This window comes from Eurosta solidaginis, chromosome 4 (genome assembly GCF_040869045.1).
Source record: "Eurosta solidaginis isolate ZX-2024a chromosome 4, ASM4086904v1, whole genome shotgun sequence".
Taxonomy (NCBI): domain Eukaryota; kingdom Metazoa; phylum Arthropoda; class Insecta; order Diptera; family Tephritidae; genus Eurosta; species Eurosta solidaginis.
The window spans coordinates 50,657,127-50,681,956 of NC_090322.1; the positions used below are offsets into that span (position 1 = coordinate 50,657,127).

At 36.2% G+C, this 24,830-nt stretch overlaps 2 protein-coding genes across 4 annotated transcripts in view; both read right to left on the bottom strand.

The window, feature by feature from the left end:
• LOC137249724 (zinc finger protein 595-like) overlaps positions 1-19,530 on the bottom strand; it is a 37,057-nt gene extending 17,527 nt beyond the window's left edge. Inside the window, exon 1 of the mRNA XM_067781508.1 lies at positions 19,400-19,530. The gene's annotated coding sequence lies outside the window, so the exon portion shown is untranslated. The remainder of the gene's footprint in view (positions 1-19,399) is intronic.
• The window catches only part of LOC137249722 (uncharacterized), a 57,003-nt gene that overhangs the window by 1,894 nt on the left and 30,279 nt on the right, over positions 1-24,830 (bottom strand). For all 3 annotated transcript variants that reach the window (XM_067781507.1, XM_067781505.1, XM_067781506.1), the window contains exons 3-6: positions 1,861-1,934; positions 1,682-1,806; positions 1,555-1,608; positions 1,279-1,485 (exon numbers count right to left, since the gene is read on the bottom strand). In XM_067781507.1, coding sequence (XP_067637608.1) covers positions 1,279-1,485; positions 1,555-1,608; positions 1,682-1,806; positions 1,861-1,934 — 460 coding nt within the window. The remainder of the gene's footprint in view (positions 1-1,278; positions 1,486-1,554; positions 1,609-1,681; positions 1,807-1,860; positions 1,935-24,830) is intronic.

A 24,830-nucleotide genomic window follows, 5' to 3' on the forward strand; every position in this document is an offset into this window, starting at 1 on the left:
GCGCCAAAGTAAATCTGATGATAAACGAAGTATACAGTGTATTACATACGAAATCAAAGTGCTACTGAGTTAAAGTGAATATGACATCAGTTTATACCAGGGATGCACCTTAACGTTAAGCTAATCGTTTATCAAAAAATTTCCACCGTTTCCGTTGAAACACTTCGAAATATTATCGATAAAGAAATTATCAAGATAAATTGTATCTCGTTTTTAACCGAAACGAAAAGCTTTCGTTAACGTTAAAAACGTTAACGAAAACGTGATACTTTATGTTTGAATTGTGCTGGCAATGCTATAGCCATGGTGAAGCCGTAAGGTGGCAACAACGAGCGCACATACACACACAAACTCTATGTAATTTGTTTGTGTAATTCGTTGGTGGTAATGTCAAAAATACTCTGAGAAATGTTCGTACTGTCAAAATTCATGAGAAAAGTTGCAATCAGCTTGGATAATGCTTTCACCTTTAATGACTCCGCCATCAATCAGCTTTGCCAGCATAGTTTGAAATTAATAATCAACATAAACGATTTGATTTCGTTTTGATATGGCAGAAAACGAAACGAAATCATTTCGTTAATTTGACGATCTTAACGTTAATAAACGAAACAAAATGACTTCGTTTCGTTTATTAACGTTGATTATCGTAACGAAATGATATCGTTTCGTTGGTTAAGCATGCCTGGTTTATACTCAACAATGTCATATATGTATGAGTCATATGTGTTACGGGGCACTCGTATGTATTTTCTATTTTATGTGCTAATCAATCATAGTATTTGTCTGTACTTGACTAAGACCACATTTAGATACAATTTTTTGGCTCATGATTAAGTGCACTAATTTTATTAGTACTGAAAGCAGATCTCTGATGCATACACATATATCATGTTATAGTATTAGGATGGGTGTGCACATCTGCATATATAAACTTTGTAAAACTTTGTCAAAGGCTTATAAATATACGGTGGGGTATATATCTGTGGTCATAAGCAATAACAGCCTAGGTCGATTTAATAAATTAATGATGATTGGAGTTGGGGGCCAGTTGAAAGTTGTTCTGGCTGTTTTTAATAACAAAGTCGTGTAATTTTTCAGGACTTTTACTGGTTTGTATTTTATTATTTTGCCTACAAACGACTAAATCTAACATGTTTGGTTAAGTTAAAAAGAATCGCCAGAAGAAATTTCAACTGGCTAAATTTCTTAAGTCGACTTAGGTTGCAACAATGAAAAAATATTTTCATATATATCTATATATATATATATACTCACGGTAAGCTCACCACAGAATCGCTTGCATATGCATTCTGCTATACTTTGCATGTCCTTCACTTGTAGCGTATGGCCCTTTAGAATGAAATAGTCCACAACACAATTGACAATTGCTTGCTGATGCTGTGGTGTCAAAGTTGAGTTATGCGTATAATATTCCAGAGCATCGCGTCCAATGGGTGTTGCTTCCAAAATTGATTGCAATTCCTGAAAATAAGTATAGCAGTAAAATGTATATTAATATTTCTAATAAAAGTATTAATAAGCAGATTTTACCTCTATATGAAATATGTCACTTTGAGCAATTGGGGGCTGCAATGTATTTGCATTCTAAAATAAAATTGTTATGGACAAAAATTTTCAAAAATTTGAGCATACACAATACGCATTACGTAATACTAACATATTTCAAATTTAGTAGTTTCGAACGAAATTTAGCTTTAATTCCCAAATTTTTCAAATCCGGAAATATTTTTTTTAAGTCGGTTTCAGTGAGATATTGAAGCTCATCTGCACCAACGCCCGATTCTGCAAAATACTTTGACTTTAGGTCACATATAAAGTTTATTGTAAAAACCTTACGTTTGAGAATGGGGAAAATACTTTCTAACGTCCAATCTTTAAGTAAATTCAATAGCTTTTCATCTTCTGCCATCCTGAAAGAGATATTTAAAATTGTTCATACATTTTTAAATACAAATAATAACTTTATTCTTTGCTACACTTCCACAGCATGTACGTATGTATATATGCTTGTAAATATGTACATAAGTTGTCTCACAATCGTACGCATGCTATGCAGTTGCACTTGAAAAACTAACGGCACTTTGTTTGATGAAGCCAAAGTGGCGTCAGATTTACAATTTCACAAAACACCATTTAACAACTTTTCCTACTTACCTTTATTTTAAACTAATTCATTAAAGTTGTAATAATGCATTCGCGCTACAATTTTATTAATAAAATTAATTTATTTCGCGTTATAGGTAAACGTTTAAAAATGTGAATTTTGGACAGTTCACCCACCAACTATTTATGCATTCTAGCACACATTTAACATGAACTAATAAAAATGTTTCCCAGTCATCGACTAGCATTCGCTGCGTACGGTTGTATTTCAGTTGCGTTCTCTCTTTGACTTTACCTTCGCACTTAGTGCAGTTTCTTGTAAACAACAAATACCGCTAACTAAAATTCCTTTAGCACATTTTGTGTTTTAGAGTGCCCACTTGCTTTAAATATAGTGTAATCTTGGTTATCTTTAACTATGCCCCCGGGGCAACAAGCCATGGGGGCAATAGGTTTTCTATTTTAGAAAACAGCTCCAAAGCTAAAAAAAGAATATCCAAACCATTTGATAGTTTCCCTAATCTAACACCCCATACTAACCTTCCTAATCCCAAGTACGTTGTAGTCTCTGCTACTGATGAAAAAAACCTCTATCTCTTTACTCGTGCTTTGCTGTGAAAAGATCTCTAGAGCTCATAAGCAAAAATATTGAAAAGATCACAGAACTTAGGGACGGCAGCCTATTGGTGCTAGTGAAAGACAAACAATCCGCTGATAAATTCATTTCTGCTAAGCTACTACCAGGAATTTGTGAATTTAATTGCAAATTTCATGAAAATCTTAATTTCGTCAAAGGCACGATTTTTGCACCCTACCTTACTATCCTTTCCGATGAAGAAATCACAAAGGAGCTAGCCTCCGAAGGAGTGATAAATGTCTTCAAGTTTAAAAAAATGGAAAATAACAAAGCTGTACATACTGGAGCAATACTGCTCACTTTCGACCTATACAAGCTACCAGAAAAAATCGACATTTCATGGCACAAAGCGCGAGTAAGGGAATATTTCCCGAATCCTATGCGTTGCAAACAATGTCAAGAGCTAGGTCACACCAAAAAACACTGCCATAAACCTGCTCGGTGCCAAACATGCAGCTTCCCACCCCACGATAACAGTGCGTCAACTGCGAAGAAATACACCCATCGAACTTTAACAAATGTGCGAAATTCCTTGAACAGAAAGAAGTTTTAAAAATTAAAATTCAGCGTAGAGCTTCAGTTCCATTCTCTTTCGCTGGAGTAACCAACCCCAGCAACAATGATACCACTACACCAAAACAACACATTACTAAGAACAAAGTAACTAATGAATTACCTGAAAATAAAACTTCTTTTGACAAAGAAGCAGATAACCACACTTGTGATTTCGATGACGCCGCAAGTGTAGCAACGATAACCTCAGAAATTTTAGCACCAAACCAAGAAACCACAATTACTACCGAAAATAAACAAACAACAATCGATTCGCCTATAACTCGACTGAGTCAGCAATTGATTCAAAACAGCAATTATTACTTATTGCCAAATTCTAACATAGAATTTTCCAACGCAGATTCAGGAGACATCCTGAACGTCAGTTTTGCTAAAGATTATGGCCTTTAATGTTCTTCACTGGAACATAAAAGGAATATTCAAAAACATTAATGAATTACACCTCCTAATAAAAGAGCACTCACCTTCCATTATATCGCTTCAAGAAACACACCTACCATTCAATAGAACAGCGCCAATTTCTAATTCATACACAACATACTTTTACAACTTATTAGATTAGATTATATTAGATTTATTCATTCTTTCAATAAGTTTTTTACATATATGTATACAAGAGGAACTTAACTTAAAAAATTATTAATAAATGAAAGAAAGTTAAGGCATTCAGTAAAATAGTATGCAATTTTAGTGTTGAATGCCGTCACAAATTAAGAATCATGAACATGTACGATATGTGTGGGGTGAAGGTAAAGATAATCCATAAGTTCAATGAGTTAAATAATGAAAATAATAAAGCATTAAAAATAACAATTTTGGTTTCAGTTCACTAAGTGACAGGGTTCAGCAAAGTTTTGATCTCGTCGTGTGACAGCTCTAATAAAAATGATTTAACATTTTTTAAAAATTCTCGCAAATTCCTAATGACACGCAAAGTCGCAGGTATCTTATTGAAGACTTTACAAGAAACGATAGTAAAGAAGTTATTAAAATGAGTAGTACGAGAAGTGGGAACAACAACAAGTCCCAGTGAGTTTTGCCTTAAGTTATAATTATCAGAGACGAGGCTGTGTAAATACCCACAGCGAATAAAAAATATTTTTAACGTTTTATAATAGTACATGTGCTTTACCGGAAGAATTTTCATTTCCCTGAATAAGTCCATGCTGTGGTGAAAACGGTTAACGTTGCATATCTTCCTTATGAAAAATTTTTGAGTAATAAGAAGTTGCTGGATATTATTGTGAGAAGATTACTTGCTCTCAAATAACTTGATGGTGTTAAATGACATGGCACCAACGCATTTCACAACACACCAGACTTTCACACATATTGATGTATGCCTATGCTCCGCTAGTTTGGCCCCAAAAGTATCTTGTTCCACTCTCTCTCTCAACTGCATGGAAGCGATCATTTCCCCTTGCTCACCAAAATTCTGTTAGCTAGGTCAAACCCGGGGACACCAAAACCAAAATTCATTATAGAAAAGGCAAATTGGGAAAAATTTAAACTCTCGGCCAATGAAACCATGAGCAAATACCCATTGTCCTCTAATGTAAAAAAAGAAGCCAATGCATTGAAAAAAATAGTACTTACAGCAGCACCCTTATCGGTACCCCAGATCCACAAGAGAAATCGCAAGACTGTAGTACCATATTGGTCATCAATCCTTCAAGCGTTAAGAGAAAAGAAACAGAAGCTTTGGCATATATATAAGAAACAGAGATCTCCTGAAAATCTTGTTGAATAAAAGAAAGCGAACGCAATTTTTAAAAGGGAGGTAAATGTAGCTAAAAGAGAGTTTAGAAAAGCTAACGGAGGGGATAACACCTTCCTCAGATCCACAGAAAATTTGGGCAAATATTAAAATGCTGACGGGCACATATACCCCTAACTCAATCAAAGCTTTAGTCACAGATGAAGGAACAATATGCTCCGCGACAGAAATAGCAAACCATCTGGGCGAGTTTTGGTCTAACTACTCTAAAGACTCTAATTTTTATGAAGCTTTTGTTTCACATAAAAATATGACTTTAGAAAGCGGTTACCATAACGATACTACATCAACGCAAGCGAAACTAATTGACATGCTCATAACAGAGTTCGAATACGATTTGACGCTAAAAAACATGTCTGGAAAAACTCCAGGCAGGGATCGCATTTCGTACCCGATGCTTAAAAATCTACCGCAGAAAGTAAAACAAAGATTAATTGCGCTCTACAACAACATTTTAGAACAAGGTTCATTACCACACACTTGGAAAAATTCCACTGTCCTTCCGCTTCCAAAGTCGAAACAATGCACATCACGTGCTTCCGGCTATAGACCAATATCCCTAATTCCTTGTTCAAGTAAAGTTATGGAAAAAATCATAGCAAAGCGCATCATGTGGTTTGCCTCGTCAAACGGTCTCATCGATCCACACCAGGTTGCCTTCAGAGAAGGTCAAGGGACAATAGACGCACTCCTGATATTTGAACACTTTGCCACAACAGCTCTAGCTTCAAAAAACCATGTTTCCATCCTAAGCCTTGATTTTGAGAAGGCTTACGATAGAATCGGTGCTCATGTCGCTCTTCGGCAACTAGCCGAATGGAAGATCGGAAATAACATATATAACTACGTAAAAGATTTTCTATCTAATAGCTCTTTTAGTGTCAAAACATGTAATAAGTATTCTAAAAATTATAAACTATTTAATGGTATACCTCAGGGTTCACCGTTGGCGGTAGTATTATTTATAGTAGCTTTCGATGAAATTAATAAAATCCTGTCTCAATACAAAAGAGTCCATAGGATTATGTATGCAGACGATTTGTTATTGTTTTCCAAATGTAAGGACTTATCGGTGGTCCACAGCGATTTTTCTCAAATAATTTCAAAAATAACCAGTTGGTCAAACATCTCGGGAGCTAAGCTGTCATACAACAAATGTATAACTTTCCACATTTGTAATAAAAAGCTATGTCCATCAATAAGTCTAAATTTTAATAATGTCGACTTTGTCAATAGCAGTAGTCTTAAGTTTCTGGGTATTGTATTTGACAAAAAGCTTACATATAAACCCCATGTCGAACATTTAAGAACAAGCTTAGATAAACGATTAAATGTAATAAAGTATTTATCATCGAAACATTGTCTGCTGCATCAAACAACTTTAATACGCATAACAAAAGCGCTGATTTTGTCAAAAATCGACTACGGCTTAACGATATACGGGCACTGTGCGCGCAGCATCATGAAACGCTTATCACCACCATACCACGCTGCAGCTAAAAGAAGCTTGCGAGCATTCCCGACATCTCCCACACGGTGCATACTGACAGAAGCAGGGCTTCCGACTGTGGAAGAAAGAACTAATCAAAGCAGCTTGAAGTTGACCCATAAGCTCCTACACTGCAAAAACGCGATTCTATGTGAGGCAGTGAATTCAGTTGCAAGAAATAGCAAAGTATTACACCGTATTTCAGCCATTTCAAGGTGCATCAACACAGCGAAGGGAACAGGCATTCCTATTAAGCCAGTAAAAGTGAACTATAACTCTCCTCCACCCTGGACTAATATGCAATCGTTTGTTATAACCGATATGAGCAGAAGCAACAAGAGTACCACACCGGCAGCAGTTTATAGACAAATGTTTAAAGATATCGCAACAAAATTTGAACAGCAAGATTGGAAATTCGCATATACCGACGGTACAAAAACTCATTCCACAACAGCTTTCGCGGTGGTAGATTCCAATCACAATACAATCACGGTCGGTCACCTACTACCATTCTGTTCTGTATACAGTGCAGAAGCTAGCGCGGTACTACGCGCAACTCAATTTGCTCTCGGCACCAAAGAAAAATACATAGTATGCTCAGATAGCTTATCGACCATACAATCCATCACAAATATGTCCAGTACAGATAGCCTGACAGTAGCAATACGCAAAACACTTTTACAAAGCAACAGTCGAATAAAAATCATGTGGGCCCCAGGCCATGTTTCAATAGCTGGAAATGAAGCTGCTGATGAAAGAGCTAAGTTAGCAGTCCAAGAACCACTTATAGTTCAAAACTTTATCTCTAAAAAGGATATCTCCAAAGTGGCTAAATACACATACTTAAAGCAAAACTCGAAGATTGGAAGAATTATATCCACCACTACTTGAATATAAACACCAGCGGAAACCGATTAAAGTCACCTGCAACAATTTGAAAGCGTTTATCCGACTACGCATAGGACACACGATTATTACACATGAGGCGGTTCTTAAAGGATCGAGCGTGTCACAGTGCCCCTACTGTAATGCAGAAACCAACTCTGTGATTCATCTCCTCGACAGATGTCACCATTTCGCAATAACCAGAGCAAGCCTATTTGGAAATACAAACCCTTCTAGTTTATTAAGAAATCATAACGCTGTATCTATAGACAAAATAAATGAATTCCTTAGGTTAACAGATCTTAAGAAAGTAATCTAGTTATTAAAACAAGCGAGCCGAAGGTATTCTTACTAGTGCTCCTTTTTCCAGTAAAGAAGGCATTTTGCGCTTCTTTTCTTCTAATAAATAAAATAAAATAAAAAAATGTTTCCAGATATCAAATTTAAATATGCAAAAAACATTGTAACTAACATTTTTGACCCGAATAAGAAGACCGAAATAATAATTACGGAACATAATCCCGCACATCGTGCCGTGCAAATATTGAATGACTATTTTTTTCAAAACTGGAAAAGAAGGCCCAGGGTTTCTCAGGGGGCCCTCGATTTAGAGGTACTAAGACGTATTTTTTAATTCAGGAGAGTCTTTAGTTGTTCCGTGTGCAAATTTTAAGCCGAATTTCAAAAGCCACGAATATTGATAATAGGGGGACTCATGTAACCTTATAAATGCCTTATAAAGTGTGTAAACGTATAAATTTATCTAGTGCGTAAACGAGCTGTCAAATTTTATATGAAAAATCATTTACACAATTTGTATAAATTAACGCGCACAGTTCATTGTGTAAACGCAGTAAACTCAAAGGAATGCAACCTTGCAGACATTACAGCAGGCATTTTCATCAGAAATCTCTAACATCAGCAAGTCATTTACAAGTATATCTTAGTAAAGACGTTTTAGTTTTGATTTTTCACTTAATCTTAGAATTTTTTAATTTGTATAACAATCAAAAAAATTTTTTGTGCCAATAATACAGCTGATAAACAATTAAGTTTATCAATAATATTACTAGGTGCGTTCATATAACAACGTGTGTAAATGGATATAATTTTACACCTTATAAGTTTATATGCTTTCATGTGTCCCCCTAATGATTTTTGCCTGGGCCAGTGAGGAGACAATAAAAACATCAAACAAAAATGTATGTTTACATGAATCAGAAATCGTAGTTTTCGTGGTGACACTGATGAAGGATCATCTTCAAAAAGTCTTCCAACAATACCACCAATTCTGTATCAAAGTCCAGATTATTTAAACGACTTCGATATCGGTACCGTGAATAATGAGTTTTTGCGATATGAAGAAGTCAACGAAATAATTAGTCGAGGTCATCAAACGTGTCCTGTTATTTTTTCACGTGATTGCCATGACGAGTCATTTTCTACATCGTTGTTAAACAGAATCTTGCCAAATGGAGAGAATACTCAAGATCACATTAAATGTTATATTTAATGGCCATCTTTACAAAATCTAATTCAAAAGGAGGCTACAATTGATACACTTATCAATGAACAGCTAATCACTGAAACTCGAAAGTGGAAAGAAATTGTATATACACTGAAAGAAATGGTGCTTGTAAAATCAACAAATCGGTTCTGTTGTTCTTCACTTAACGGAGATTCGGTGAAATTGCTCGAATTATTGTTAATTCGACCGAGTTCCTTGTCAAGCGAACCAATTAGTTTATTCATTTCAACAGAAGAGAAATTGTCGCTCTTAAGTTAAAAAAATTCTGTAAAATTGACAGATTCCTAATCAATCTAACTGATTTTTTCGTTAACAACTGATCACACTGGTCATTTCAACAGCGAACAACAGTCAATTCATGAGCAAATTTCAAAGAGAATTTTACGCTCACTGCGCTCTCTACTTTGTACTTATTACATTTCTATTTGAAAAGTGAAGTGACGCGCGGCGAAGTTCAAAACTATAAATTAAATAAATTATAATAAACAAAATTTGGTAAAAGTGCGTTTAATGAAACAAAGTAATAAAGTGTATAATGTTTAATGTGTGCCAGGATATTTAATGTACGCCCAATTGAAGTTCGGTTAGTAAGTGCATACTAGAGTCCTGCATGAATGCATTCACACGTGAATGTACAATGAGACATACTGATACTGTCTCAGTATCCATTGTACTACACGCCAATGAGTTTGTATTGTATGAGTGATGGTATGCAAAGAGAAGTTGTATGTACCCGCATTTTGTCTGCGTTGTACATGCGCGCATTCATATCATTACCAAAGAAATTCATACATACACATGTCTCATCGAGAAGCACAATGAGATAAACGTTGTACAAGTTGTACCAATGAATAGACTATAAGTACTAGGTACCTATATACTTGTTTTCGTTCTAAAACGATGTGTGCATTTATGAAAAGTTAAATGTTTGCGTTGAAACTATGAAAAACGTAACAAAAAATATGGGTATTTTTAAGTGGCGAATACAAAATTTTGTAATAAGAAAGAAAAATACTAAATATCTTTTCTTAAGAGCTAATAAACGTTTACAAATCAGCCATGCTGGAGAAATTTGCAATGTTTCCCGCCTTTCATACAAAAATTTCAAAAATTAACAAAACTTCAAAATATATATTGCGCCGTTATCCCTAATCACCATCAACTTTTATGATGTATGTATAGAATTATTCTAGGCTGAAAGTTATTGATTAGTTGGTAAAACGTTATTTCCCTAAAATTAATGCACATGCATATATACATAAAACTATTTTCATTAGACAATGAAAATCTGCGATACAAAACAATGGTAGGCATTCTCAATTTATGTGGGGCTTTCCCATAATTAACGATCCTGGAACATGTATGTTGTGCATCGCTAATCACCATACATACACTTGTATGATGATAGACATTTGCCTGCCTGAAGGCCATCGATTATGGCCTTAAAAATGGATTAGGATATATTTATGTGTATACATATTGCATTGTAGAAAAATTTCATTATCTGTTTCTTTAACTATTTATATAATTACACGCACTTCAGTATATATAGAATACATGTACATACGCTTTGAAAAAAAAAACTCGGAATAGAACTATATAAATAGAGAAATTAACTGAAGAAAGATCATACCAATGGATAACTACATTAAAGTTTCACCAACTAAACCACAATACTTTTTCTGAAGCCTTTTAATATTTAAAAAAAATTAAAAAAAATAAATGTAAGGCGCGATAACCTCCGAAGAGATCTAAGACCGAGCTTCTCTTCCAATTTGCGTCGTGCTCCTCTTTATTTTCTCTACAAATTGGCCGGACTGGACCTACATGTTTTATGCCGACTCCGAACGGCATCTGCAAGGCAGATGAGTTTTCACTGAGAGCTTTTCATGGCAGAAATACACTCGGAGCGCTTGCCAAACACTGCCGAGGGGCGACCCCGCTTAGAAAAATTGTCTTCTAATTGAAAGACTTTATTTCTAAAATGTTGATGTTGCTTTGCCCGGGGTGTGAACCCAGGGCACACGGCGTCGTAGGCGGAGTACGCTACCATCACACCACGGTGGCCGCCAGTGCACAAGTATATACATATATTATGGACCAATTAACATCAGCCAATTCACCGATGTCCGTAAAAATCGCCAATTTGGCGAAATAAAAGAAAAACTAGTCAAGGGAGACGATAAAATCATTTTAACTGCCGGAAAGAGCAAAGTTTGGAATATTTTCGGCAAAGCAATTATTGGCGGCAGTTTTTTGGACAAAGTAGTAACTTGCAAAGACTGCAGTAGCGTTTTAACCTTTACAAAGATCACATCGAATTTAGTCAAACACAAGTGTTACAAAACTTTTACAGATCGAGTTGACAATAGGCGCCGAATAGATGTTGATGACGAAACAAGAAAGGACGTTGTCCGATCTGTTACAGGATGGGTTGTAAAAAATTGCCGATCGTTTCAAATTGTCGAGGATGAAGGCCTGCAGGAATACATAGAGCTAATATTGTCAATAGGAGCCAAGTATGGTCCAAATGTAGACGTTGAAAAATTGCTACCATACCCTACCACTGTATCCAGAAACATAGACAAGCTCTACAAAATTTCCTACGATGAAATGAGAAAATAACTAAAGGAACTAAGTGGCGGATTTCTTGGACTCACTTCGGATATATGGACAGACACTGTTTCAAAGCATTCCTACTTATCACTAACGGTGGACTTTATTACAAATGCAAAATTAGTCACAAAACTGCTTACTTTTAAGTCCATGGACTCCGAGCCCTGTACCAGTAAGAATTGCCTATTTAAATATCCTCCTGAATACCCTGATTGTTTTTTCGCGAAATTTTTCACAATAGATCAAAGAATTCTACAAAAAGTGACGGAAGCTTTGGACGAATTTGATTGCTCCTTGGATAAAGCCATTATTGTTACGGATAGAGGAACTAACATGAAAGCCACTTTCCAACATAACAACCACATATTTTGTATTACCCATTTATTGCACAACATCGTGGAAAAATCTCTTAACGGGTCAGCCGATATCAGCGAAATGAAAGAAAAATGTCACATGTCGTCAGGTATTTCAAGAAATCTGGAGCCAATGCACAATTGACAACAACCCTTAAAAGCATTTCTCCGACAAGGTGGAACACAGTTTACTACATGCTACAGTCTCTCAAAAATAACTGGGTTGACGTTGGAAATATTTTGGAGGAAAATCGTCAACTGAGATGTATTAGTGGAATAAGCTTTAATGCCATAACATATACCCTTAAAGTGCTGGCTAAATTTGAGGAAACATCAAAAGATTTGGAAGGCGATAGCTATCCAACCTTACATTTAGTAATAGTACATGTTTACTACTTAATGCGGCATTGTGAATCAACCAACGATGAGTCAGAATGCATACAAGATCTGAAGCTACGGCTGCGCACATTGCTTAAGGACACTGTACTTAGTAATTTAACAATGATTCATAAAATAGCTCTATTTCTGTTCCCACCCACTAAAAATCTCTCCCAGTTTACTGCTGCTGAGAAAAATGAAGTCAAAGAACATTGTAAACTTTGCTTGAAAGGCTAATAAATGAAGACAGTTTGAAAAACAATGAAAACTGTCAGCAGAATTCTCTTTCAAACAAAAAGAATGCCTATTTTCCGGGTTTCTCCAGCCTCAAAAGATACCTAGTAGTATTGTACAAGAAGAATTGATGCTATATGAAAATATTTCTGAGGTCATGCGCAACGATTTTGACGTTCTAAAGTGGTGGGAGTTTAATAAACTTAAATATCCTCTGTCATTCCAGCTAAGCCGAAAAATATTTGCTACTCCTGCTAGTAGTGCCCCTTCATAAAGAGTATTTTCAAGCGCCAAGCAATTACTTTCAGATAAGCGGCCACCGTGGTGTGATGGTAGCGTGCTCCGCCTAACACCGTATGCCCTGGGTTCAACTCCCGGGCAAAGCAACATTACAAAAAATTTTAGAAATAAGATTTTTCAATTAAAAGAAAATTTTTCTAAGCGGGGTCGCCCTTCGGCAGTGTCTGGCAAGCGCTCCGATTGTATTTCTGCCATGAAAAGCTCTCAGTGAAAACTCATCTGCCTTGCAGATGCCGTTCGGAGTCGGCATAAAACATGTAGGTCCCGTCCGGCCAATTTGTAGGGAAAAATCAAGAGGAGCACGACGCAAATTGGAAGAGAAGCTCGGCCTTAGATCTCTTCGGAGGTTATCGCGCCTTACATTTATTTATTTTTTAAGCGTAGTTCCCTAGGGTTTAACCTGACATGTGTTGAAAAAATTATGTTTTTACATATCAATATGAAAAATATTTAGAACATATATAAAAAAAACTTGCTTGCTTAAATAGTATAAGTTAAAGCTACTTAGTTAAAGAGATATTAATATCTAACATAAGAAAACGCATTAATATGAAAAATAAATAAAATCCTAAAATGGCACATTTATGCACTTTATTTTGTTATAATAAATGGATTTTACACGGACAACTAGTGTACATTTTTATAATTCCTTAAAATTCACCCAACTGTAATTGTGTACACAAGTACACCTGCGATACATGTAGTACTACTGAATATACAAGAATATACTTAATATACAAGTTGTACTACACACATGGGTTGGCGTCATTGGTTGTAGTTGTGCTGCATGAGACGAGACCGTGCAAGTACTTGTATATTTTGCTACTCACAGCCTTTTGTACTCATACCCATTAAGTTCTCATGCCAGTGAATAGAATGAGTGCTTGTACAAAATTTGTGTGAATGTATTCATAGGCATATTTTTGTGCATTCATGCAGGGGTCTAGTGCATACATATGTATGTACATATGTACTTATTTGTCCGATTTTTGAAAATGGAAACATTTTGTGTCAAACGTGCGTACACAAATATACGTAAATATAATTATAATATAACAATATGGTGAAAATTTTTGAAGAAAAAGTTGAAATAAAATTCTTGAAACCGACGCCAATATGGTTTAACAAAAGGTGCAGTGCCGTTATTTTCGCTAGAGCATGTAATAATGCGTGTGTGAATATGTATGTAGCAAATATATATGTAGCGTATTTATGTATTCACATATTTACGTATATATGACAACATACTTTCGTACAAAGCTGTCGTTGGTAATTCGGACCAACTTTTGTTTATTTTAATTCAGATTTAAGTTATTATTATCTTAATTAATATTACTAAATATGGCAATAAAATCATTAGAAATGAAATGTACTTATGTGTAATTTATACAAATAAAAAAACTACGTAAGTTTAAATATATATTTATCCGGCTTTTATTTTTTCCACAGGTATTAATGTCATATGAACAGAAAAATCTGTCGCTGTAAAAGTTTACGCTATCAATCTAGAAAACAGAAATATCTGTTATTTCAATAGATTTCACTAGTGTCATTTCGACAATAAACGCTGTTAATTTAACAGTTAACGCTGGTTATTTCGAATGAACAAAAATCTCTGTCGTTTCTACGGCTTTCGCTGTTAGTCTCATCTAACATTTAATATGTTAATTTAACAGTTTGCACTGGTAATTTCAAAAAACAGAAATCCCGCTCATTTTTACAGTTTTGATTGGTATTCTTAGAGCGACAGTAATAATTGTTAATTGAACAAATTTATGGGTAAAGTATAATGAAACAACTTGTTTTGTTTATTTGACTACTAAAACGGTCAATTACGAATTAACGATTTATGCGCAGTTGATTCAACATCTTGTTGCGATGGATAAAAATTGATGGAAATTTCAGTTAAATTGGTCCTATTTCGGTTGATTTTACTAGTCTTTTTCTTTCAGTGTAGAATTTTGGACACTATTTTATTTTTGGGTGAAAGAGGCCTAGCTTTCAAAGGCGAACGTATATATCTTGGTGAAGGAAACGATGGACATTTTTTGGGCATCTAAGATCTCATAAGCCACGATACTTAGAGATCATTTGGAGAAAGTTAGGATTCCACAACAGCAGCACAGACGTGTACAAGTTCATAATCTTTCCCCAGACATTCAGAACGAGTTTATAGAAATTTGTGCAAAGCACGTGATGGAAACTATATTAGATCCAGGCAAGAAAGCCAAGTATTTTGCTATTATCATTGATGCTATGCCTGGTGCTAGTCACGTTGACTACGTTCATTTTGCGCTAACTCCATTTCAATTCGAAAGCAACAAATTTTACAATTCAAGAACGGTTTTTGGCTTTCGTGAATTGTAACCAAAATACTGGTCAGAAAATCGCTGATCTAATTTGCCATACTCTAGGTAAACATGAAATTCCATTAAAATATTTCCGTGCACAAGGGTCCGATAACGGCGCCAATATGAAAGGAGCTTACAACGGAGCACTACATCACATTCTCGACAAAACTTGAATGCTGGTTACTCGCCTTGTGCAACCCACAGTCTCAATTTATGTGGTTTTAATGCTGCAGAATGTTGTACGTCTGCAATTACTTTCTTCGGAGTTGTACAAAAATGTTTTACTATTTTCAGAAGTCTACAACGATGGGACATCCTCAAAAAAAATGTACCGAGCTCTCTTCATAGTCTTTCAGCCAAAAGCCAAATTTGACTGAGCAAGCATACGGCGATGTTACCGGCATTCTCAAGTACATCAACAAGTTCGAATGTATCTTGCTGTCCTCAATTTGGTTCAAAATACTGACTACCATTAATGAAAGAAACGTGGTCCCCCAAGCTAGAGACGCCACCATAGATGCTGAAGTCCGACATCTAGATCCCTTAGTAGCTGATTTGAAGTTGATCACGAACCAATGGGAAACAATTTTAAACGAATGCAAAACATTTGCTATTCAATTTAACATCTCGCCAAAGTTTCCGGACATTCGAAAGAGAAAACCCAAAAGACGTTCTGAAGATAATTCGTTGCTTCACTGTAGCTAGGGCAGAATGTTCCTTCAGCGTCCTTTCAAGAATCAAAAACTTTCATACATCGTGTTCATTTCAAGAGCGAGTTTCAGGACTTGCCACGCTTTGTGTTGAATCCGTTTTGGCAAGACAGTTAAATTTTGATATTATTATAAAAAATTTTGCAGCGAAAAACGCAAGAAAAGCCACTCTATGATATCCGAATCTTCTATATTGAATAATTAAAATTTAAAATCATCATTAAATTTATCAGAAATGTATTAAAATTTTACCAAATAACTAGAAAAAATTACTTGAAGCAATATGTGGCTGTTAAAAGAGAATTTTATTTCTACGTTACAATAACAATAATAGTATAAATAGTAAATATACTGTGTTAATTTTATTGTCAGCTCTTAGTCCAAAAATCATTTAGTTGATATGGCAAAAATTTGTTTGATGTAATCCATCAATAATGATTCATGAATGAGACGTCATTAATTCAAGTTAATCAAATGAATTAGTGGATTTTTTATAGGGGTCCCGTAAATTGTTTAGTCCCGGGCCCGGATTTTCTCTATACGGCCCTGCTGATGCCTCGTCCGCATATCTCTCGTAAGGTCTAGACCAGACATCGGCAAATAGTGGAACAATTGTGCAATAAAACTGCGAACACGTGCCTTTTTAATATTAAACGATTCAATTGATTGTACCTTTGTGATTTAAAACATTATTTACTAGTTTTGCAGCTTAAATTGAGGTTAGGTTGCGAATGGAGTGGAAGGCAGTAGAATGAAGGAATGATGCTCGGAGTTTTTTTTTTCAATTAACAATGTTTTAGACCTGCTACTAGAATAGGAAGTGCCCTGTTTAAAACCTCGATTGGTTTCAAGAGGCTCGGAGAGGTATTTTCCTATCTTTATGGGTGGCCGCCGTGGTATGGTGGTAAGCTTACCACACCGAAGATTCTGGGTTCGAGTTCAATTGCAAAAAAATGTTTTTCTATGCAGAAAGCTGGCGAGGTATAAAAAGCTTCGTGAGCCTGGAAGTAGCGTCAAATGACGAACCGGAGATGTTGGAAGTGGACAAGCATCTCAATAAAGCGCGGAGTCTTACAAATAACCATAAAACGCTACGAGCGGATGATGAGGGGGGAATTCAAGGGGTTGATAAGCGCAATACAAAACTTTACAGCTTCAAAGCTTCCGGTACCCAAATGTCAACCTTACCTACGTGAGGGGAATCCTGTTACAAATATGAATGTATCCTATGTCATTCCTAGTTTTAAAATTCATTCCACCAGGGCCGTAGAGAGAAAATCCGGGCCCGGGACTAAACAATTTACGGGCCCCCTATAAAAAATCCACTAATACATTTGATTAACTTGAATTAATGACGTCTCATTCATGAATCATTATTGATGGATTACATCAAAAAAATGTTTGCCATATCAACTAAATGATTTTTGGACTAAGAGCTGACAATAAAATTAACACAGAATATTTACTATTTATACTATTATTATTATTGTAACGTAGAAATAAAATTCTCTTTTAACAGCCACATATGGTTCCAAATAATCTTTTCTAGTTATTTGGTAACATTTTAATACATTTCTGATAAATTTAATGATGATTATAAATTTTAATTATTCAATATAGAAAGTTCAGATATAAAAGAGTGGCTTTACTTGCTTTTTCCGCTGCAAAGTTTTTATAATAATATCAAAATTTAACTGTCTTGCCAAAACGGATTCAACACAAAGCGTGGCAAGTCCTGAAACTCGCTCTTGATATGAACACGATCTATGAAAGTTTTTGATTCTTGAAAGGACGCTGACGGAACGCTCTGCATTAGCTGCAGTGACAGGTATAGAGCAAAAGATACGTAAAGCAACACAAATGTGGGGAAAATTGTATACCGATTTTGAACTTATGTAGATGGCATTTAGCAATTCCAATGGTGACAGACCTTTACAAAAAATTTGCTTCGTAAATGTGTTTCAAGTGAATTATTTCGCATTCTAAGCTTTGAGAAATGTCCGACTTGTATTTTTCGACAAATTTTGCTGCGCTCGCCCGAACCGTAGTTTCATCCATGTCTTCAAATTTCCACAAAAAGGAAAATACCTCGCTCAAATTTCTCATAGCTGCAAATCGTTCAGTAATGCCAGTGATTACCGAATCAACGATCACCAGGAATGTATTGTTTTTAAAATCAGACTCTGAATCATCCGTAATCATCTCATTTAAATTATCTTCAGAACGTCTTTTGGGTTTTCTCCTTCGAATGTCCGGAAACTTTAGCGAGATGTTGAATTGAATAGCAACTGTTCTGCATTCATTTAAAACTGTTTCCCATTGGTTCCTGATCAACTTCAAATTAGCTAAAAAGGCATCTAGATGTCAGACCTCAACCTATATGGTGGCGTCTCTAGCTTGGAGGACCACGTTTCTTTCATTAATGGTAGTCAGTATTTTGAACCAAATTGAGGACAGCAAGATACTTTCGAACTTGTTGATGTATGCTGGTAACATCGCCGTATTCTTGCGCAGTCAAATTTAGCTTTTGGCTGAAAGACTATGAAGAGTTCGGTACATTTTTTTGAGGATGTCCCATCGTTGTGGAGTGCTGCTGAAAATAGTAAAACATTTTTGTACAACTCCGAAGAAAGTAATTGCAACCGTACAACATTCTGCAGCATCAACACCACATAAATTGAGACTGTGGGTTGCACAAGGCGAGTAATCAGTATTCGAGTTTTTGTCGAGAATGAACGGAGCACGTTGTAAGCTCCTTTCATATTGGCGCCGTTATCGTACCCTTGTACACGGAAATCTTTTAATGGGATTTCATGTTTACCTAGAGTATGGCAAATTAGATCAGCGATTTTCTGACCACTTTTTTTGGTTACAATTCACGAAAGCCAAAAACCGTTCTTGAATTGTAAAATTTGTTGCCTTCGAATTAAAATGGAGTTAGCGCAAAATGAACGTAGTCAGCGTGAATAGCATCAGGCATAACATCAATGATAATAGCAAAATATTTGGCTTTCTTGCCTTGATCTAATATAATTTTCCTCACGTGCATTGCACAAATTTCTATAAACTCGTTCTGAATGTCTGTGGAAAGATACTGAACTTGTAAACGTTTGTGCTGCTGTTGTGAAATCCTAACTTTCTCCAAATTATCTCTAAATATCGGACCATAATGGCTTATGAGATCTTAGATGCCCAAAAAATGTCCATTGTTTCCTTCACCAAGATATATACTTTCGCCTTTGAAAGCTAGGCCTCTTTCACCCAAAAATAAAATAATGTCCAAAATTCTATATAAAATTTCTTTCCACTTTTGAGTTTCAGTGATTAGCTGGTCATTGATAAGTGTATCAATTTTAGCCTCCTTCTGAATTAGATTTTGTAAAGATCGCCATTGAATATAACATTACATGTGATCTTGAGTATTTTCGTGTGATGGCATACCTGGAATTTCGAATATCCGCACAACAAATTTTAGGTCGATTTAAAGTATTGGTACTTAACAGACGACATGGTAGGCAATAAACAGCATTCCTACTGGAACTCCAACTCCACACTAACCAGTCGAGCTCCACCTTCTCTCCATTTGGCAAGATTCTGTTTAACAACGATGTAGGAAATGACTCGTCTGTAAAAGTTTACGCTATCAATCTAGAAAACAGAAATATCTGTTATTTCAATAGATTTCACTAGTGTCATTTCGACAATAAACTCTGTTAATTTAGCAGTTTACGCTGGTTATTTCGAATGAACAAAAATCTCTGTCGTTTCTACGGCTTTCGTTGTCAGTCTCATCTAACATTTAATATGTTAATTTAACAGTTTGCACTGGTAATTTCAAAAGAACAGAAATCCCGCTCATTTTTACAGTTTTGATTGGTATTCTTAGAGCGACAGTAATAATTGTTAATTGAACAAAACTATGGGTAAAGTATAATGAAACAACTTGTTTTGTTTATTTGACTACTAAAACGGTCAATTACGAATTAACGATTTATGCGCAGTTGATGCAACATCTTGTTGCGATGGATAAAAATTGATGGAAATTTCAGTTAAATTGGTCCCATTTCGGTTGATTTTACTAGTCTTTTTCTTTCAGTGTAGAATTTTGGACACTATTTTATTTTTGGGTGAAAGAGGCCTAGCTTTCAAAGGCGAACGTATATATCTTGGTGAAGGAAACGATGGACATTTTTTGGGCATCTAAGATCTCATAAGCCATTATGATCCGATACTTAGAGATCATTTGGAGAAAGTTAGGATTCCACAACAGCAGCACAGACGTGTACAAGTTCACTATCTTTCCCCAGACATTCAGAACGAGTTTATAGAAATTTGTGCAAAGCACGTGATGGAAACTATATTAGATCCAGGCAAGAAAGCCAAGTATTTTGCTATTATCATTGATGCTATGCCTGGTGCTAGTCACGTTGACTACGTTCATTTTGCGCTAACTCCATTTCAATTCGAAAGCAACAAATTTTACAATTCAAGAACGGTTTTTGGCTTTCGTGAATTGTAACCAAAATACTGGTCAGAAAATCGCTGATCTAATTTGCCATACTCTAGGTAAACATGAAATCCCATTAAAAGATTTCCGTGCACAAGGGTCCGATAACGGCGCCAATATGAAAGGAGCTTACAACGGAGCACTACATCACATTCTCGACAAAACTTGAATGCTGGTTACTCGCCTTGTGCAACCCACAGTCTCAATTTATGTGGTTTTAATGCTGCAGAATGTTGTACGTCTGCAATTACTTTCTTCGGAGTTGTTCAAAAATGTTTTACTATTTTCAGAAGTCTACAACGATGGGACATCCTCAAAAAAAATTTACCGAGCTCTCTTCATAGTCTTTCAGCCAAAAGCCAAATTTGACTGAGCAAGCATACGGCGATGTTACCGGCATTCTCAAGTACATCAACAAGTTCGAATGTATCTTGCTGTCCTCAATTTGGTTCAAAATACTGACTACCATTAATGAAAGAAACGTGGTCCCCCAAGCTAGAGACGCCACCATAGATGCTGAAGTCCGACATCTAGATCCCTTAGTAGCTGATTTGAAGTTGATCACGAACCAATGGGAAACAATTTTAAACGAATGCAAAACAGTTGCTATTCAATTTAACATCTCGCCAAAGTTTCCGGACATTCGAAAGAGAAAACCCAAAAGACGTTCTGAAGATAATTCGTTGCTTCACTGTAGCTAGGGCAGAATGTTCCTTCAGCGTCCTTTCAAGAATCAAAAACTTTCATACATCGTGTTCATTTCAAGAGCGAGTTTCAGGACTTGCCACGCTTTGTGTTGAATCCGTTTTGGCAAGACAGTTAAATTTTGATATTATTATAAAAAATTTTGCAGCGAAAAACGCAAGAAAAGCCACTCTTTGATATCCGAATCTTCTATATTGAATAATTATTATTATTATTATTATTATATAGAAAAGAGGTGATAAATCACCAAATTACAATAGAAGGAGCACAAGTAACACAGACCTTCGGCTCTCCTTAAGACTACTTAGTATTTTACTTAAATCTTATATCATTAATGGTAGTTACATATGCATATATGCATATGTGTACATATATCTATTTGTCTTTTTAAACTAGTTTTTTCAAATTTGACAATTTTAAGAATTTAGCTACTGTTTGTATGTTCTTTAGTTCCATATTTCGCAAATAGTTAGATGGAGTGGTGTTTCCAAAAACTTCGGCACGAGCGTTCTGTAAACTTGTGCATTCGTCTAGAAGATGGACTACAGACAATGACCGGGTAGCACAAAACGGACATTGCGGCTGTGTTTCTCTTTTAATTATATGGCTGTGAGTTACTATAGTGTGGCCGATACGCAGACGTATAAACGCTTTTAAGTCGCTGCATAAAACTTTCTGTGGAAAAACTGGGTTTTCTCCACTTATGTTGTAATTTTTGTAGTGGTGATTGAAGTTTTGCCATTCACTCAATTTGGTTGCACCAAGATGATTTGCAATAAGCCGTCTGAAGTCTGGAGCCAGCATTACTTCGGAAGAGATCAATGGCTCATTTGTGGCCAACTTTGCCCTTTGATCCGCTGCTTCATTGCCTTTGATACCGACATGGCCTGGAACCCACATAATTTTTATCATTTCTGTTTTGTCAGCTAACATCGATCGAAACGATAGTGCAATATCAGATTTATTGTTTGCGTTATTTAACATGTTTATTGCGGATAGGCTGTCAGAACATATTATATATTTTTGTTTGGTTTCAGATGCATATTGCACAGCTAAATATATCGCTAGGGCTTCAGCTGTGTATACTGAGCAAAATGGAAGCAGATGTCCTGCCTTTAACGTATTCTCGTTTGCATCGACAACCGCAAACGCAGTGACTGAATTTAATCTCGAGGCGTCAGTGTATAAGAAGTGCCATTCATCGTTTGCAAAGCCTGATGCTAATTCCTTAAAGAGCTGTTGGTACACGACCGGGCTAGTTACACTTTTCCGATGTCGGATTAGGTCCGTGCAAATGATGTCCTTAAAGCACTGCCATGATGGAGGTTTGTTATTTGTAGGCCTTATGGGGTGGAGTTTAAGCCCAGCTCTCTGGCCAACAACACGCATTTTGCTATCGTGGAGGGTTGCCTTAGTTGCCTCTTTCTTTTGGCTTCGGCTGTTGATAAATTGTAAATCAAACTGTTATTGCCATGCAGTACCTTCGGGATGAGTTTTAGCGTGCTGTGCTTTACTCGCTCACTTATAGATGGAAGTCCTGCTTCTGCTAGTACGCAATTTAGTGGTGACGTAGGAAAAGCACGGATGCTTCTTCGAGCTGCTGTGTGGTACGGTGGGGTAACTAGTTTTAGGTTACTTTTTGAGCAATGTCCGTAAATAGCTAGTCCGTAGTCTATCTTTGATAAGATTAGTGCCTTTGTGATATTTATTAGTGTTGCAGTGTGTACCAAGCAGTGCTTGGACGAAAGATATTTTATAATATTAAGACGTACTGTTAGACATTCTTTGAGATATTTACAATGGTCCTTAAACGTAAGCTTTTTATCAAAAATAACTCCAAGGAATTTTAGACTAGAACTATTGGCAATATTTACATTATTTAAGCTTAAACTTATAGGTGGGCAGATGTGCTTTCTACAAATGTGGAATATCTTACATTTTTCATGTGCAAGAGAGGCACCTGACGACTTTGACCAGATGGAAATGTCTACAAGGATGTCATTAAAATCTTTCTGTACTAGAGAGTGTTCTTTGCATTTTGTGAATAAAAGCACATCATCAGCATAGATAACGTGAGATATTCTTTTGTACTTAGTGAATATACTATTAATTTCATCAAATGCTATAACAAATAAAACAACGGATAGGGGCGAGCCCTGTGGTATGCCGTTGTATAGCTTACGCGTATTTGAATAACTATTGTTAACTTTAACAGAGAATGTTCTGTTCAATAAGAATGTTTTAACGAAGTTGTATATTTTAGAGCCGACTTTCCATCTGGCGAGTTGCCTCAGGACTAGATGAATTCCAATCCTGTCGTAGGCCTTTTCAAAATCGAGGCTAAGCGTGAAAACATGATTTTTGGTTGATACAGCGTTAGAGATAAAGTTGTCAAAAACTAGGAGTGCGCCCATTGTTCCTTGCTTTTCTTTGAACGCGGTCTGGTTTGAGCTAATGCACTTATTTCTAAGTGCAAACCACATGATCCGCTTCGCGACGATTCGTTCTAGTACCTTGCTTAAACAGGCAAGGAGAGAGATCGGTCTATATCCAGAAACCTCCGTGACGCAGTCCTTTTTTTTGAGTATTGGTATTACAACTGCGTGTTTCCACATCTGAGGGATAACACCTTGATCGATTATACTATTGTAGAGGTCGACAACTCTTTCTTTGACCTGGATAGGGAGGTTTTTGAGCATAGGATAAGATATTCTATCTCTGCCAGGTGTTTTACCAGACATGGTGCCAATTGTGAGGTCATATTCAAAAGTTGTTACAGGACATTCAATCTGTTTATTAATCGATGAATAAGGCATATGATATTCTTCGTTTACAACATCATATTTCTGGTCCGTGAAATCTTTGTGAAAGTTCGAGTCTTTCGAATAATCTGACCATAAAGTTGAGAAATGGTTTGCAATCTTATCTGATTCGTAAATGGGCCCACTGTTAGTTTCTATAAATTTGATGAAGTGTGAATCATTTGAGCCTGTAAGTATTCTGATGTCGGTCCAAACTTTTCTGGGGTTGGAGGAAGGGTTTATGGATTCTGTAAGCTCTTCGAGGCTTTTACGCTTGGCTTCTTTCATTTCTCTTTTAAATAGAGCATTGGCTCTTTTATAGTTCAACAAGTTGGCTTCTGTTCGGCCTTTACGATAAATGCACCACATATTCTTTTTATGTTCCCTTAGTGTGCAGAGGGTACTAGACCATTATGGGACAATCTTTTTGAGGGGCTTTGAATGTGTTTGCGGAATTGAAAAGTGCGCAGCTGTACAGAGTAGCTGCTTCTTTGTTGACGTTATTCGACTTTTTAGCTTCGACAATGGTTTGGCAGGCTATTGTTTGAAATTTGGACCAGTCTGCTTCATCGGTTTGGAATTTCGGTTTGGGGCGAGCTGAGGTTGAGCTGCCGACCGTGAGTTTTGTGATTACAGGGAAGTGGTCACTACCGTGTAAGCACTCTAATGTTGATGAAGTGAATTTTGGGGCAATTTCGGCCGAGCACATTGTAACATCTACGTTAGTTAGAGTTTTGTGCGACGAGAAGTGGGTTGGCGCTTTGTCGTTCAGGACGACGAGGTTCTCTGTGAGAATTAGATCCTCTAGTGTCCTTCCTCTCTGATTTGCTACATCTGAACGGACTCCACGAGTTGAAAT